At 33.9% G+C, this 18,692-nt stretch overlaps 1 protein-coding gene across 3 annotated transcripts in view; it reads right to left on the reverse strand.

Annotated features, from left to right (window-relative positions):
• Positions 1 to 18,342, reverse strand: part of LOC143225521 (xaa-Arg dipeptidase-like) — a 29,321-nt gene extending 10,979 nt beyond the window's left edge. The window contains exons 1-4 of one of the 3 annotated variants that reach the window (XM_076455138.1): positions 18,026 to 18,342; positions 13,433 to 13,584; positions 8,819 to 8,968; positions 5,740 to 5,881 (exon numbers count right to left, since the gene is read on the reverse strand). In XM_076455138.1, coding sequence (XP_076311253.1) covers positions 5,740 to 5,881; positions 8,819 to 8,968; positions 13,433 to 13,584; positions 18,026 to 18,251 — 670 coding nt within the window. In that variant the 5' untranslated portion in view covers positions 18,252 to 18,342. Of the gene's footprint in view, positions 1 to 5,739; positions 5,882 to 8,818; positions 8,969 to 9,023; positions 9,174 to 13,432; positions 13,585 to 18,025 lie in introns of all 3 variants that reach the window. The other 2 variants (XM_076455128.1, XM_076455146.1) reach the window with 2 other exon arrangements.
• Between the last annotated feature and the right edge of the window lie 350 nt (positions 18,343 to 18,692).

Raw genomic sequence — 18,692 nt, forward strand, 5'->3', positions numbered from 1 at the left:
AAAAGTCACCTTCACACGTTTTGAACACTGCAAGTCAAATAAACACAACATAACCATAGAAAACACTCAAATACTAAATAAAGAAACAAACATAAAACAAACGTAAAATTAAAGAAGCCTTACTTATACAACAACTTAAACCCAAAATAAACCAATATAAAGGAACGCCTTTATACCTATATTAATATAATAAATAAAATTATATATTCAAACATCTAATACCGCCCTCTACATTTCGACACACAGTTACACAACCCCTTTCAAACATGTGGTCAGCTTCCGGTCAGTTACCTCTTTCTTTGTGAACCTGACGATGACCGAAGAAGGTCGAAACGTTGTTCGCTCTTCTATGTAAAGTGTTTTCTCAGCCCAAACGAGCCGTTTTTGCATATAAAGAGCTATACTATATTGTTTATATATCAAACAACTATTAACCCTTAAACAGCAGGAATGCTGTAGGTAGCAGCATCAGTTGATAAAAATGGCTGCCATTTCTGAGTTAAACATAACAGTGAAAAGTGAGATTACTAACAGGTGTACAATAAATAACACAAGTTAGGTATGCTTAATCATATGGATCAAGTTTATGGTTTTATATGAACAAAAAAATACACTGAAAGGAAATATATTGAATACAACAAATGAATACTCTAGGTACGTCTTCACTGTTATAAAGAGACAATAAACTTGACAGCATTTACTGTTAGATGTTAAGGAGAACAAAATTATTATGGGTGTAAAATTACTCATTGTTTTGTTGTACATAATATGATACTATAAAGTGATGCAAGAATTTATCTTTAATTTAAAATGCCAATTCTACACATCTCTATCATATGTATCATTACATATTAGACGAAAAACAATTTTGTGTTTATAGCAACACTTCCAGAAAAATTAAGGTAGGTATGCAAGATTCCTTTTCTTTCTTCTAATGTTTTTGTTAAACATTATTACATCAGACTTTAACAGATTACTATCCTTCATTCATTCTTAAATTCAGAATTGCGTTACTTTCTGTAGTTTTAATTTCACGTCTGTTCCTTAAGCAGACATGCTTTGCTTTTCCCTTTCTTTTACTGTACTTACTTTCAATAAGGCCTATGGGTAACAGACTAAGGTCCTTGATTTTAATAGACAGTTGCTAAAAAATGTTTTAACAAAAATGCACAAGGTAATTAATAGTAAATGTATTTGATTCACATGCACAATGCTAAATACACTTGCTTACTAAAATTTACAAAATTATAATTTATTAATGCACACCATACAATAAGGATTGTAATTGTGCACTTTTAATACAATCTATCAACATTCAAGTTAACTAAGGTAAATATAAAGACTGATGGTGTTAATTTTTCTTTTTCGCATTAATGTGTAGGTAATTCTGAACTTTTAAACTCTTCTAAACTTGAAAGAAAACTACATTTTTTAACTGTATTATAGTATATATATTTTCAGCATAATCTTTATAATGAAAAGTATGACACTTAAGAGACAGCTCTGTGGGACTCCAAGTTCCTGTGGGAAAGAACAGGAAAGTGTCAAACCCACACAGACTTGAAATTGCTAGTCCATTAAAAAATGTTTAATAAAAATGGGCAAATGGCATGCAACCCATATGAGTGGAGATCTCACAGGATTCCATACTTCCATATAGTATCATAAGCTTTCTCAAGGTTAACAAAATACTTGAGAAAGGCTTTCCTCATTGTTCTTTTAAGTTGAATCAGGTGGTCCATAATGGAGTGCTGTTGTAAGAACCCACACTGAGTGGGACCAAACAAAATGAGCATTGTCCATCCTCTCTAAGAACTTGCAGAGACATCTCATCAAAGCAATTGGATGGTAGTTTGAAGAAATCTTTAGGATTCTTTCCAGGCTAAGAGAAAGGTAGAATAATAGCCTGGCACCAGGCATCAAGAAAAACATTTTCCTGCCACATCCAATTAAAAACAATCAGAAGAATATACAAGAGAAGCAGAAGATAGATGGTGCAGCATTTCATAATGTACATAATCAGGTATAACCAATGTACTATCAGACCAATGAAGGGCCAGTTTGAGTTCCACCAGTGTAAAGGGACAGTTAGTCATAGGGACAATCAGCTTGAAAGGAAAGATGTGATTGCTCTGCCCAAGTTTTGATGGCTATGAAGTGCTAGATATTTGGCAAAAGCTTTCACCTAGAGTATCTACAATGCTCTGGGTATCAGCTACTTCCTGGCCATCAGAGAGCAAGATCGAGAGGGGGACAGAATTATATTGCCAACTGACTTTTTGAATTTTGTCCCATACGACTTTGGAACTAGTGGTAGAAGATATTATGATTGTGAACATAATCCAAGATTCCTTCGAGCTTTGACATCTTACCCACCGAGCATGTGCACGGACCCACTGGAAAATGATGCAGTGCAAGAGTGTGGAATACTTACAAAAAGCATCCCAGGCTCATTTTTGAGCCTTCCTTGCCGTGTGGTAGGCAAGATTCCACCACGGATGAGGATATCTTGGAAAACATGTTGAGGTTTTAGGAATGCACTAAGCAGCTGCTTGCATAATATAGTCAGTTACTGCTGCCACACAGTCATCTACTGATGGCTTACAGACAATGGCAGAATCATGTCTTGCAAGAGCAGTAAAAAAGAGCCAGTTTGCTTGATCCAGCTTCCACTGGGGCACCCGAGTTGGGTGGCATCGACCACAGCCAGTGTCTCTCAAAATTATAGGAAAATGATCACTGCCTTGTGGATTATTGTCAACCCTCCATAAAAAGTGAGAGAATAATGAAGGGGAGCAAACTGAGAGATCAAAAGCAGTAAATGACAGCCTAGGTTCATGAAAATAATTATAAGAACTACTACTGAAAAGAGAAAAGGTTGTAATCAGAGAGCATACACTCTACAGAGCAATCCCTCCTATCAATATCAACACTTCCCCAGAGTAGTGAAATGAAGTGCAGCAGCATATTTCCAAGATGAAGTGGTGGACAGCAACTTTCGAGCCTCAGTGTCTGTAATGTTATGATTTGTTTTAAAATACTGTACCTCTGCAGTTAATGCAATGAAGGTCTGTTTCACACTCATAGGCATAGTGGTCCTTGCCACAGCAACCAGCAAATGTCAAGGAACCACAACATGATGTCTTCAAGTGACTGAACCACTGACACTGGAAACATCTGAGAGGGTTTGGAATGTATGTCCATACCATGCAATTAATATAACCTGTCTTGATGGTGGCAGGTAGACATGGTGATGTAAATGTCAGAATGAGGACACTAGTCAGCATCATAATTCCATCTTTGTAAGCAGAAATATGCCTCACTGCACAAACTCCTTGGGTGGAGAAACCAGCGAGAATCTCCAACTCGGGGATGTTCTTCAAATCCCGCTTAACAACAACTCTTACTGAAGAATTCAGAGTAGCATGATGTGTAACCTCAACAGGTATATCCCCAATCACCTTAGAATACAAGAGGAGTTCACTGTGTTGAGATGTGGATGTTTCCACCAACATGTAACCAGATCGAAGCTTCTTTTCTGACTTTGGAGAGCCAGCAAGTCCCTCTAGTCCCTTCTAAATGAAAGAGAGACATTTGACCTAAAGGTTTGTCTGAAAGAGAATGTAGTATAAGAAAATGAGATACAACAGGTGTTACACATGTTCAAGATTGCTTCTCAGAATCTTCAAGACATGGTCATTTACCTATGGACTGTTTTTTCACTACTTTAAGTTTATTTAGAGGATCCATAAAAAAAAAAAGAATATATCGATGCCCACTGACTCCACCCACCAAAGAGTCCTACAAGGGGACTCACTACAGTGTCAAACAAGGTCACTGCAGTAATGCCAGAGTTTCGTGAGCACTATATAAACACCAGCATCAGATACGTCCACAACACCTGTGGAGAACATCCAACACTGATACTTGGTAAACTCTAGCCCAAGCAAACCAGCTGACTGAACCAAGGAGAGCAACCCCAAGGTTGCCAGTCTACAGGAATTCAAGGCCAAAGTGGTGTGTTAGATTTGGACCCCTCAACCACCAGGATCCTCTCCTCCCCTTCACAGGTTGCCACACATGGGTGGGTGTTTAGATCCCAGAGGAGGCAAACAGAAAGAACAGTACTTCCGCTGGGACGTCCCCTCACAATGTACAGGAATCCACACCATGTGGATAACTCCTCTGAAAAAATTCAAAGTTGCATAAGGAGTAATCTCAGTGGGTATACCTCCAATGGCCTTTGACTTCAACAGGAATTTGGTATATTGTGGTGAAGATGTTTCCACCAAAATGTCTCTAAAGCATAACTTCTTTGCTGACTTGGGCAAGCTAGTAAGCCCATCTTATCCCTTTTGAAAAAAAAAAAAGAAGAGACATTTGCCATAAGGATTTCTAAGGTAAGGAATGCATAATTAGTAATCAAGGTACAGAATCTGACTGTGATGGTAACTGTACAACAGAGTCGTCCATGGGTGGTCATTTTCAGATACAAGAGGATGCTTTACCATGCCAAACAAAATTATTGCAACAACACCAGGGTTTTGTAAGCACTATACCTGAACACAAGCATCATACACAATGTCCACAACACCTGTTAGAATGTCTAACACTGATACTCAGTTGACCCTAGCCCAAGTTGACCAACCAAGTGACCCTGAGGATGGGACAGCCCAAAGTTGCTTTGTCTATAGGAATTCAAAACCAAAGTGGTGCTTTAGGGTTGGACCCCTCAACCAATAGGATCATCTCCCCCTTCCCCTTCATGAGTTGCCATGCACAGCAAACATGTGTGTGGATGTTTAGATTCCAGAGGAGGTAAACTGATAGAAAAGAACCTTCTCTTGAAGGTCCCCTTTCCACGTACAGGAATCTACCTCGAGGTGCAATTCCTGGTAAAGAAGAATATATACCAGATACAACATACAGGGACATTGAAAAAAGGTTCTAGAGGTTAAAAATTAATATGCATACTACATAATGGACAAAAGAATTCTTATTCTTAACACCAACATCATGTTGAACACCAACTTTCCAGAGTTTGAGTCAGAGTAATGTCATCAATTCACAGAAATATACCAAGTATGAATCTGATTTTTCATGTACAAAAAGACTTATACATATGATTAAAAGCTAACCACATTTCATGCAGATGTATATAATTAACATGAGTTATAATCAGTATTCCCTCTCCAATATGGGGTTAGTTTAATGAACTAAGCACTCACATATTCCATTAATACACCATACCCACTAATTTGAGGACACTGATATGTACAGAAAGCTTACACAAGAACCAGAAACAGTTTTTTACTAAAATCAGAGACAAATTTAAATAACTCCTCCAAAATATGAGGCTTAAAGAAATCTTCTACTACTTGGCATCCAGAGTTGTTCAGGTATATTTTATATCTCACCCAAATAAACAAACCTAATAATCTTTCCCAACTTATAAAAACATTCCCAATTTGCTTCTGATGAAGAAAGATCCACCTTTCAAAAGCACTTAAGTTATAGGGTTTTGTAATTTTGTGTTAAAATGAGGTATTTAGTAGAATCATGTCTAAGTTTAACCCAGATCCCCAAGTCCAATACACTAACCATCAGGACATGCTCTGGCCAAATTCTGTTGAAAGAACATTCTGCACAACATATGAGAAAATAAAAACAACAAACACAATAAAAGATACCATGTCACTCAGATGCAAGAAAATATAAAAATATGTTTTCCATACATACCATGTATTCTATTGGTCGGTTTGATTTGCTGCCTCAAGAAAGCAAAGCTATTATAACAGGCTACAGCTGCATCTAGTGCATTAATTCCCTCCCAAGGGAAGCCACTTGCATGTGCTGCTTTCCCTTTGTAGTCCACAGTTATCTATTAATGATAATTAATAGTAATTAAAAGACAGATATAAATATATATACAAGTGAGTTTGATGAAAAGGTCTATTACTATTAATACATATATTAGTTGTTTTATTTACCAGTGTACATGATCAAAAATTGTTTCAAAATATAATAAATTGGAAACTTCTAAACCAGTGGTACATAAAGTCCAGCCCTTGACGAATCGCCAAGTGGCCTGCAATGTCCAACAACAAAGTCAAACATAGAGAGTTCACTCGCTTAGAGTTCTCGCATGCACGAAGATTAAGCGCCATAGAAGAACATGCATTAGATTAGATACTGGATGGTTCCATATTTGTGTAGAGCAATAAAGAAAATTTAATAAGCAAATCTCGTTAATGCATAGGCATTTCATCATTGGTGCAATGACGAAATATTTCCGTAATTACAAAATCTCACACGTTCCAATTGTTCTTCAAGATTTACTTACGAGCCCTATTTTGACATTATTTTGTAACAAAAATGGCAGCTAATCGTAAAAGAAAAGTTGACGACGAAAACTGGCAGTTTCATGATGATTGGACTGTGCAATACTGTTTTGTTCAACAACAGAACGTGATTTTTCTACTGTGTCATTCGACAACTGGGTCTGCTCTATTTGAGGAGACAGTACGACTGTCTAGAAGTGTTTCATTTGATTTCACAAAACTCGTAAGTGTGACAACTGATGGAGCACCAGCCATGACCAGAGAAAGTAGTGGGCTGGTAGCACTGTTGATGAAGCATCGAGGAAAGCAGAACAGACAGTTGGTAAAGTTGCACTATATTATTCACCAACAGAACCTGTACAGTAAAGAACTTGGTTTTGAGGCACTGATGGCATCATTGACGAAAACCGTTAATTTCATCAAATCACGAGGGCTCAATCACCGTCAGTTTTGAAGTCTTCTTGAAGAAATTGATTCAGACTATGGTTACCTTGTGTATCACTGTAAAGTACGCTGGCTGAGTCGAGGAAAGATGCTCAGAAGATTCTGGGAGATGATTGATGAAGTGATAGAATTCCTCAGAAGCAACAATAAAGACACAGAAGTGATTTCCATGTCTGATCCAGCATGGCAAACTGATTTGACCTTTCTGATCAACATGACAACACTTGAATGATCTGAATTTGAAGTTGCAAGGCAAAAATCAGCTTGCCTGTCAGCTTGCAAATCACATAGACGTTCAGGACAAAATTGCAGTTGTTCTGGCAGCAAGCAGCATCAGGAAACTTCGTGCACTTTCCCACTTTTCAGTCATAGCTACAGAAGAATCAGGACATTGATGCACAAGTTTATGTTGGGAGGCTAGATACCTTGATTCAATCCTTCAACTCACAGTTTTATGACTTTGACCAATGCAGATTGTTGGTGAAACTTTTTGCTGATCCGTTCAGCGTGTCAGTGGATGACTTGTCAGCAGAATATCAGCTCGAACTTACTGATCTCCAGGCATCTGATGAACTGAGTGCTATTTACCGAGAAAACAGTTTGCTTGACTTCTGCAAAATGTTGCCTGATACATTTGCTAATCTGAAAGGGAAAGCACTTGTCCACACTCGCATGTTTGGCAGCACGTACTGCTGTGAACAGGCTTTCTCGCATACAAAACTGAACAAAAACACTCGCAATTAGCTGACTGATGATCACCTGGAAGCAGTTGACATATCATAACATTTCTTAGAATAATGTGCAAACTCTTTGATGTAATCGTTATTTGTGTGTTCTTAAATTTGATGTCCATCTTCTGTGAAACAACTATGGGACAATTTTAGTCTTCACTTTTTTGTGGCCCCCAACAGTTACGAGAAGTCTGTTAGTGGCTCCCGACTCAAAAAGTTTGTGCACCACTGTTCTAAACACTTCAGCTAAAACTAAAATATCAATTATACAAACCACTAAAAAAATGCTTGCATATTAAAGCAACAAATGGAGTTATTTATTTGCAGTTAAAAATACAAATAAATCAAAATTATTTTAACCACTGATACCACTTAATGTTTGACCATTAAAGAAAACAGACTCTATAGCGTGTCTTTCAATTTCTAGTAATTAATATAAAACTTGATCTCCTGTGTTGTACGTTTAAATTTTTGTAAGTTATAAGATAAAAAAATAATGTTTAAGAGGTCATGTGCTAATTCAACATAGTTATTTTCCATAGCAGATCCCCATCACATAAATTATTATACTAATTCACAGAAAATGTCCATTTTAATGTATGTCCCCAGTTTTCCGATTGATCAGCTACAGAACAATGAATATTAAATATATTTGAAATTTTCAAATTTTCTTCTGTTTGTTTTTGACTATTAATTGATTTCTATACATGTTTTGTAATCTTAACACCACAAAACAATGGAACAGCCAAACTTACTACTCGGTTTTTCTTCTGTTTCGTGATGACGAGAAATGAAACGTTTTCTGCTTTATTTTGGTAAAAGTATTAATACCCATACCAACCATCCTGATACATTATTCTGTTTGTTTTTCACTTATAACTAATTTATTTGAACATTTTGTAATCTTAACACCATACAACAATGCAAGAACCGTACTTACTAATCTGTCATTCTTCTCTGTTTTGACTGATAACTGATGTATTTAAATGTTTTGTAATCTTTACACCATACAACAATGCAACAACCGTACTTACTGATCAGATTTGTTTATTTTTGACTAATAACTGATTTATTTAAACTTTTTGTGACTTTCCATCCACTTGCACTTCTTTACTAAATCTGCTCTTCCACATACAGGTACATAAATCTTCAGTTTTGAAAAGATCAAGTAATCAATTATAGAAATATTGCACATGCACCTTACATGTAGCTTAATTTCCATGTATTATTAGCTTACAGTCTCAAAGTACAACAGCACTGTTTCAAAAATAAACTTAGATTTAATTTTAAAATAGCACTCACACATTTGTAAGCAATAAAAGGTGGAAATAAGTGGTCTGTTGGACTTGGGTGTGCCATCAGAGCAACATCAACGCCAATGAAAGCACCTCCTTCTAGGAGTATGTTCTTCCCTCCTCCACCTTCTTCTGCAGGAGTGCCTATCACAATAACCTGTATATAAAGGTACACACACTTAACTTCAGGATAACATAAACACCCCACTCACTCTTTTATTGGCAATGAAAGGTGGAAATAAGTGGTCTGTTGGACTTGGGTGTGCCATCAGAGCAACGTCAATGCCAATGAAGGCACCTCCTTCTTGAAGTATGTTCTTCCCTCCTCCACCTTCTTCTGCAGGAGTGCCTATCACAATAACCTGTATATAAAGGTACATAAACTAAACTTGAGGATGACAAACACTCCACTCACTCTCTTATTGACAAAGAAGGGTGAAACTAAATCTTTTGGACTAGGGTGTGTCATCAATGTCATTGAAAACACCTCCTCCAACCTGGTAAATCTTTCCACTACCCCCTTCTTCTACAAGAGCCTATTACATCACCTGTACAGCATGAAAACAATCATAAATGTTTTGAAGAATAAACATGAAACAGTGCTTACCAAAATAAGTACCTCTGCTCAGATTAATTATCAGGGTGATAACTATTCAATCTTAAGCATATACATATATAAATGTAAATACCTATCTTATCATACTATATAACATTAAAACAAAAATACCTTTTGTGTGTGTTATAAATGACAAGTCCCAATTTCTTGATATCACCAAGCAATCATACTAACAGATGCTTGAAATAAACATGCTTAAATAAAATAATTTTAAAGTAATACACATGTAATTAATTAAGGCATCTGCACATTACAAAACAGCTTTACTTACTATACATTAACTTCACCATGTTTAGTTTCATCCTAAATGGTTTACTTTTAAATATTTGTATTTTTCCTTAGTAAAGAATATATTAGCCACAAATGAGCTGTTATGTGAAAGGCATTATTCAAATGAAAACATAATTAGCTTCCTAGAACCAGTTTAGCTTTAGTTAAGCAAAGATTTATCTTCTTAACAACAAGAAACCTACTTGAAATAAAAATGTATATCTGAATGGATGGTATGGGTATTAACACTTTTACTAATAAAGCAGAGATCAATGTTTTGACCTTCCTAGGTCAAAATGTTGTTCTATACCTTATTAATAAAAGTGTTAATACCCATACCAGCCATTCTGATATACAAAGATCTAACTTGAATCAAAAAAGTAAAAAGGATATGTCACACGATCATTATGTTAGTTAATTTTTGAAATCTGCAGTTTTGAAAAAATATTGTTGTAATAATAGGTTATACATCTCTATAACAACATCCTAAACTAACTCAACAGATAAATAAATTGAGAAAAAATTTGAAAAGTTTAGTTTGTTTACTAACTGTATGTAATGAATAAAAAAAAATAAGTACTACTTGGACGAAACAAATATTTACAATGACACAAGTTCACGTTGAAATTGTAAGCCTAGACCACTTTTCTTTGTCAAATTAACACTCATACAAAATCTAATTACTAATATTAAAATTAAGGTTTACAACTTGAAAACAGGTTCTTTGCATCACCTATCATTAAAATTTCTTCCCTGGCACTATTACGCACTGACTGAAAAGGCATCCTGTGTTTCTTAAACAAGCTGGGTTAGATCTTTGAATATCTGGAAAAATACATATGTAACAAAAAGCCTGTTTCTTTGCGTATGTTAAATTAAAATGTTATATCAAAATTTTGATATTCCACAGATTTGAAAACCCTACATCTACAGTGTGTTCGGAAAGTCACTACGCACTTGTATATTTATTAACAGATAAAACTGTACAGTGACTTTCCAAACACCCTGTATATATTTGCTAGAATGAGAACAAAAATATTACCTGATGAAAGTAAAATGTATATTCCATGTAATTCAAATAACCAAGTGAAAAATACACACTTTTGAAAAAAGAATTCAAATGCTATCTCTTTGCAAAACCTTTTCAATTGACCCTAACCATGCTTTAAGAAGTACTGTGTATTTATGAGGTGTTCACAGACTAGACCTTCAGGTTCAAAAGGTATTTTGCTATTGATCTGCTGTCTGTCAATTATCCAGTTCATGTGAGCCTTACATCCATACAGAATTCAAATTAATGTAAATATCAAAGCACTCAGGTCAATCTCAGATACAGCCTACCAGCACTAATATTCTGTGTCCAGCAACCCCCCACATTTCAAGAATATTTTAAACAAAGTTAAATTAACTGGATAGATGGACAAATGTTGTAAAGTATTCTGTTTAATTGAACTCCAAAATCATAGATGAGAATTAGCTGGGATTACTATTTTTAACTTAGACTTCCAAATACTGTAATAGTACAGGCAAATAGGATTTATTTATATGTAATTATACTACTGATATGGGGAGAGGTATAAACAAGTTTATTTGTTTGTTTTGTAGATCTCAAGACCCCCCTTCAAACGGTCTTGACCCTCTGAGTCTAAATCCTGATGCTTTCCAATTTTGAAAATAAGACCAACTAAATTTAAAAGTTTTAACAGTATTAATCCAGTCACCTATCCAAGATTTTTAAGTCCAATGTAACACCAAAGATGTTTTACCACTAAAATCCCCCTTGGAACTACATCTTTGTAATAACGTTTATTTCTGTTTATGTCACCAACAGCCACTTTGCTGTACCTCAATCCACAGTTACAATACTCAATATTAATATTTAACTGCTACTATAGATTGCATTATACATAGGCTTATTACAAGTTTGTATGAACTCCATCTGGTTTGTGTACTTACATCAAATGTTAGCTATTATGTCTGATATTTAACATGTCTACTAAATCTAATGTTATCGTGTTTGGCTTCAAATATCAAAGTATTTACAGAACCCAATACAGGTTTTAGTTTCGTTTGCTGATTTGTTTTTACTTTTTTCTCATTTATTTATTTTTTTCATAGGAGGAGACAAAAAACACCATGGGGTTAAGATGTAAAAGATGCATAATTAACTTGTTAATAACATTTATTTGATGCATGTGTTTTTTAATCTTGCTTTAATTTCATTGTGCAATATATATATAAAAAGCCTCAGTCTCAAACAGATCTCAATTACAACCCTGTTGTTTACATGAAAGACATTTCCTCAATAAAAAGTGAGCTTATAAACTGCATTAGGCCAAATAAGAATAGAGCTAGCGAGGTCTCCCATCAAGTGAAGGGTATCTGTGTATAAACACAAAAGTAATTTGTGTCTTGTGGATTTAGACAATTGATAAAATATTCAGTTCCAGATGAGAGAGAAGACTGAACATTGTGTGTTTGTAAAACTTTTGTATGCAAGTAATTATTTATATTAACTTCGTAATCTTTATTATAAATTTTGTTTTTTGTACATTAAAATATATGTGTTAAGAAATAAAGTTATGTGTATCAATCTTGTTGGCAAATATTGTAAATCTGATGCATAAAGATTTAATTAACTTGAAATCATAATAGGTTAAAAATATTCACGAGATTAATTATAAAACATAACAATAAATTGAGGACTTGTTTTTGATATCCGAGTCAGAGAGAAAATTTGACAAATTCAAATAATAATTCAATTTATATATATAAGGCCAACAAGATTTGATCATGTCTGATTATCAAAGTTTTTTAGAATCACCCTCCCTCAATCAACTACAAAAATAAACCAAAAGTGAATTACTTGAAATTACCAAAATTTTAGAACCAGAGGTTAAAAAAATCCATGAGAAAAAATGAGCTAGAAAGTGCATTGTTGAAATATTAGTCAATAATGATTTGGAAAGAAGGTCTAATGATTAATACAGGCCCAACAGTAGATAAATCAGCGAGACTAATCTTCTTGAAACAGATAAGAAAAATAGTTTAATTCTTCAAAGAGAGTTCTAAGATAATTGAACCTTTCTGTATCAACCTTGTCAAAAAGCAGGCCTAAATTCAAAAAAGGAGCAGACAATTTCAGAAGCATACGATACAACCATGGCAACTCAAAGAATTGTAAATAAACCAGGCTCAGACAGTTTCCCAACAGAAAAAAATATTTTAGCTTGTCAATTGAAACTCTAAAGCAATTGAATAGGACGAAATGGACTGTTTCAAAGAGAACTATACAGTGTTTGATATGCCTACAATCATCCATAGTGTAAAAGATTTGCTTTATACATATTCAACTAGTTACAAATATGTATACATTATTTTGAAAACAATTAAAGTGAGTGCTGTTCATTTATTTTTTCAAATTTACTGCCAGAAAGTTGCAGAAGAATCTTCAGCCCAGCAACTACACACACATATTTTAACTATGTATATATAATATAAAAAAGTAAGCTTCCTGACACCTTCAAATTGTGAGTCACACACCCTAACCACCAGGCCAAGCCCAATCAAAACTACAATTACACTTTTTTAAAACAAATTAACAAGTACCTCTACATAACTTATTAAATATAAAAAACAAGTTTTATGCTTACCGAAGTAATGTTTTTATGTCTTAAAATGAATAACTTGTTGAATCACTAATAAAAATTATATAATTGAGGAATTGAGCCCTACCTTGCCTATAATGCTAGGATCTGTTTCCAATGCAGCTTTAATTCCAAATCCTGCTGCTAAGCTAGACTCAGCTATCAAATTGTGACCACAGGCATGTCCAATAGAGGGAAGTGCATCATATTCACACATTAAAGCCACCTGAACTTGCTTTTCTGTAAAATAAATTGAAATTTTATTGAATTTGTTGTTTTTTAAAGTTCTTTAAACCTGAGAGTGTCTGAATGATAAACTAGACCACATGTTATACATGAAATATGAAAAGGATGATAAAATGATAAAGAAAACAACCCAATTAAATTTTAAATCCAAAAAACAGAGCAAATAAAATTCAAACAGCCTAAGAAAACCATAACCACTGGATTCAAATGTACAGATGGCTCAAGAAAGCTAAAAAATCTATGACCTTGTTTTCCTGCATATTCTTTAAATATCTTGAGAAAAGATAGCATGTAAACTGGACATACTTATTTAGTACTATCTTATAAAAGTCACTATTCTATTAGTTTATTTTTAAGATTTTATGTTTTTGGCATTAAATGTCATGGTTCACTTATTATAGCTGAGCTCTATGTTTATCTCTTGCTTGCTGTAGTTGGTACTGGAAACGTTTTTGCTTGCAGGAGAAAGAAGAGGGTTGTTCAAATGTTCTTTTAAACTTCCATCTTAATTAGTACTTGAAGGTAGCAAATTAACTGTACCTGTTTTAATATTAATGAAGCACATTATTGAATAATTAAAGCTACAAAACTAAGAACATTTCAGTTGGTGCTTAAATTTTTTATTTGGATACAAAATTACAAAATCTAAGAAAAATGCTTCCAAGGATTTTGTCTAACTTTGAGCTTTGTATTGGAAATATGTCTGTATACTTTCCACTATACTAATTGATCAGATTTTCATTTCAAACTACCAGATAAATGTCTTTCATTTCTGAAACATCAATGGAAGAATCTTGGAACAAGTCGTATCTGCTGTAAACTGTGTGTGTGTGTGTCAACTTCTATTACCTTTATCTTAAACCAAATTTGACATTGGTTGCATTAGCATTTTCTCTATGATAATGTTTCAGTGTTTGATCCTGTTACTCTTTGAAAAATGTTTCTTTAAACGGATGACCTAATAAAATACCTAGGGTGAAATTTGAATTGCTTTATATTCTCACAGACTCAGTTTAGATCTATTCTCTCAGCAATGCTTTTACTATTTGCACTATTCTTTGACAGGCAGCCATATTTGGAATAAGTTCTGAAATTATTCAGACTGAAGCTTACGTCAATAGCAATTTTTACATTAACTTAGTATTTTTAAATTATACCTTTGTTGTATATTGTGCAGGTTGATGACACTTGGTATGGCATAAAAGTATTTTTTCTTTTGTTCCAAAAGCATAAGATAAGTTGAATTTAACCTTATCTGTACATCATGTGCAGTAGAAGTTTCTTTTAACACAGTTTGTTTAGCCATTAAAGTTTAAAATGCTACAGACCAATGGTAAAGTGGTGAAATCATTACAATGAGTGTTGAGATCAACTACAGCATAAACTTTGGTGGCCAAGAACTTGAGAGAGGACCAGCAGTAGGAGTTATGTAACACTAACATTAAAACTATCCAGTGTAACAAACTGATTGAAGATTTAAAATGACATACCAAAGAAAAAATAAAAATAAAACTAGCAAAGCTTCCCCAAGATTAGAGCTAGGTGACAAATCAATATATGTCAATATATAGGCCTGAAAATGAATAGGCCTATGCAAAATGATTCTCTTATACATTACTGCAAAAACACAATGGTTAACATACTATAACATGAGCATTCACATGACCATGAAACCATGATATTAGGGCTTCCAGCAGACAAATCAATGTTAACAGTCCACACACATTACTGATCAAAGAAGGCTGATGATGCAACTACTGGATTTTCTTGCAAGCCAGAGGTACAGTAATTGAACTGGCAATATTTGTATAAGCAATAGTATCGGAATACCTTGAGAAGTTAACATCAAAAGACTATCTGGTTTATGACTTATAAATGTTCCCTCAACATGCAAATCACATGGAAAAGTAAAGAATTCCAGATAAGCTTATGTATGCTTCAGAACCTTGTTATACAGCTGTTGACAGCATAAGAACAAAAAAAGGGCCTTAGTATTTCAAAGATGAGTCAATAAATTTGAATTAAAAGATTATCAGATACATTCACAGTAACAGACGTACTGGCTGGACAAGTGGGATAGTTTTCAGGGTATATGGATAAACTGTGTGCTACAGATAGGCTTCATTTAGGCAGGTTGTTTCAGAAAAGCTGTAAAAAGATCTATCTTAACTCCTTGTTACCCTAGCTGTTTAGATATTCCAGTCTAGCCAGTGCCCTCATTCACCACTATTCTAGTTTAATTTAAAGCCAATCAGATTTATAGACAAACATGTTATATTAGGAAGAAAAATGGATGAGTTTAGGACTAATTGAAATGGAAACCAAATGTAATTGGAATTTCTAAAATGAAGTTACATTTGGAAAACACTAATAATACAAATTACTCTGAAATTCCTGGTTATAAGTTATTTAACATTGCAGAATTTATTAATAACTCTTTAATGTTTCTGTTTGCATATGTATCAAAATATTTTATGCCCAGAATTTCCTTCTGGTCAATATAAAATGAAATAGATGGAAATCCCTGAGGCAACTATGCTTTAATCCCATATACAATGATCATAAGAGCAAGCTATGACCTCATTTAGTCAATCATTACAATAAGCAGCATACTATACCTTTGTTTCACTATTTTTGTACCTTCTGGATATATTCATTTCACATCATTGACACTTGTAACACTTAAACACATCCTGATTCTGGAACAAGCTGCCACTGGTAATTACAGTTGGTCAACACTTTACAGAAGTATGAGATTGAAATTGCAGTTCTTCACATTTCCAACAGGTTTGGAGTGTGTCCCAAATATTTTGGACATTCTACTAACACGTTGGTTCATTAATGTTGTCCACAAAGGCTTAAAAATTTGGTATTCCTAATAATACTGTGTATATAACATACATTATTATCCCAAGCATGACACTTAAGGTAAATTTCATTTATTTTTTTGCAGAATGGTTAAAAGTGTTTGATATTTGAAATCTGCATGACCAAGACTTTCAAATATGCATGTTCAAACTTATTCTTAATGCAAAACTTCACACTCAGTGAAATAATATTTTTAGGTTTTAAATCATGTAACATGGGCTTCATGAGTGTTGAATTTTGTGAATCTACCACACCAGAAAAACTGCTTAAAAATGTTTTTTACTTATATTTTCTTCTTTTAATTTATACAAAAAGTTTGAATGATATATTTTCTAATGCAACCTTGTTGTACATTGATATAATCAGAATAATTTAAGAGCTTTAAAAGTTTCTAGAGCTTTACCCCAAACATAACTGTGTGAGCTTCCAGCACACCCTCAAATCCCCTTCTTACTTGTAAAAAAAAAACAAAAAAAACAACAAGTATGAAATACATAACATATATACACTTACACCCTCCCAAAATTATGTTTACAGTTCTTACATCCTTGTTGTAAGCATGACATAACTGCACATTAAACCAAAATAATTTCATATATATAGACAGAGTGAACATAATACATCATTCCAAGTTTTTGTGATATTCAGAAATGGAACAATTTTACAACTTTAAAAGTAGATGAGCTAAATTTTAATGCTATAATGCAAACTCCAGATTAACATTTACCAGACTTGCAAATTCTTAGTGGCCCATTCACCCACAGTTCTACTAAAGCAGCCAGAACTAATGCGTTTATATAAAAATGAAATGAGTGGAGTGTCTTTAATAATGGAGAGGACTTAATTACCTGTTTTATGATAATGATATGAAGAGTGTATGCGTTTTCTTATAGCAAAGCCACATCGGGTTAACTGCAGAGTCCACTGAGGGAAATCAGACCCCTTATTTTAGCTTTGTAAATCCATATATTTACTGCTGTACCAGCAGGGGACTTAATATGAAGAAGAATCAGTATTTCAACACCCAACATGTAATTGACCATGGATCCAAATTCTACAATAATAACTCAAAGCAAAATGCCCAGCAGTAATATACACAACAAATAAGTACAGAAAAAACTTCCTTCTAATGTCATGAAATGGACAGTCCAAAATTCAATGTAAATCTAATTGCAAATCTTTGTCACAAATTTAGTGGTTAAAAATCAATGCTGCATAAAAAAACGTCAAGTACTCTGTCAACAGCAGTGTCAGAAATTAAATATGAGAAACTATACAATACAAAAATCAGACACTTAAACCGCAAATCAAAAACTGAAAAAAAAACAATAAACAAGCATACTTAATTTTAATAGTTATACCTACATTTAAGGTTATACAAGACCAGACAAAATCCTGATTAATCAAAATTTAATCAAATTATGTTCACACAGTCTTCTCAATCTCATGCAAAATAAAATTGATTTCCAACAAATCCTTTGAAATCTCGAACTTTAATTTTAATACAACAGATTCACTGCCGGTACAGTCGATATATTTACTAAAATTTAGTTTTACTTTTACTCACCCGAACTTTTATCTGGTGGATATTCAGCCCTAAATGCCGTAGGAAGGATATAATTACGTTGAACTTTGAAACCTTCTTGCTCCAGAGCATCTGCTAACAAATTATGAGCATGTCTTTCCTCAAAACGTAGCTCAGGATTTCTCCACACTTCTTTACTTATTGCATCAAACTTTTCTTTTTCTGTTTCAATTTTATGGAGGATTGCTGCAAATCCAGGACGACTCATTCTTGAAAAAATTAAAACTCACAAGATATTCACTCCTCCAGCTCGAACTACGGCCAAAGAAATCACGCGCTATGATTCTACTTTTACGACATCTACGTTTCTAAACATATGCAAGTGTACTAATAAAAACATAGTAGGGTACTTATATTATTTTACAGAATGACGGGAGGGATTCGATACAACGTAATCTTAACTGAAAATCGATCTTTATTACCTAATATGTAATAATTCACACAGTAATATACAAAACACAGATATCATGTTGCTCTCCAGGATTTATTTGCTCAAAACGTGAAATACAATCTAGCGAATACATGACTGAAATAACTAATCATTACATCCTTGTACAATACGACCAATCTTCTCTGAGTGAAACTATTACATTAGTCACTTTTAAAAGAACAAAAAGGGAGAAAAATAAAGGATCTCTCTAAACATTCG

This window comes from Tachypleus tridentatus, chromosome 1, assembly GCF_004210375.1.
Source record: "Tachypleus tridentatus isolate NWPU-2018 chromosome 1, ASM421037v1, whole genome shotgun sequence".
NCBI lineage: Eukaryota > Metazoa > Arthropoda > Merostomata > Xiphosura > Limulidae > Tachypleus > Tachypleus tridentatus.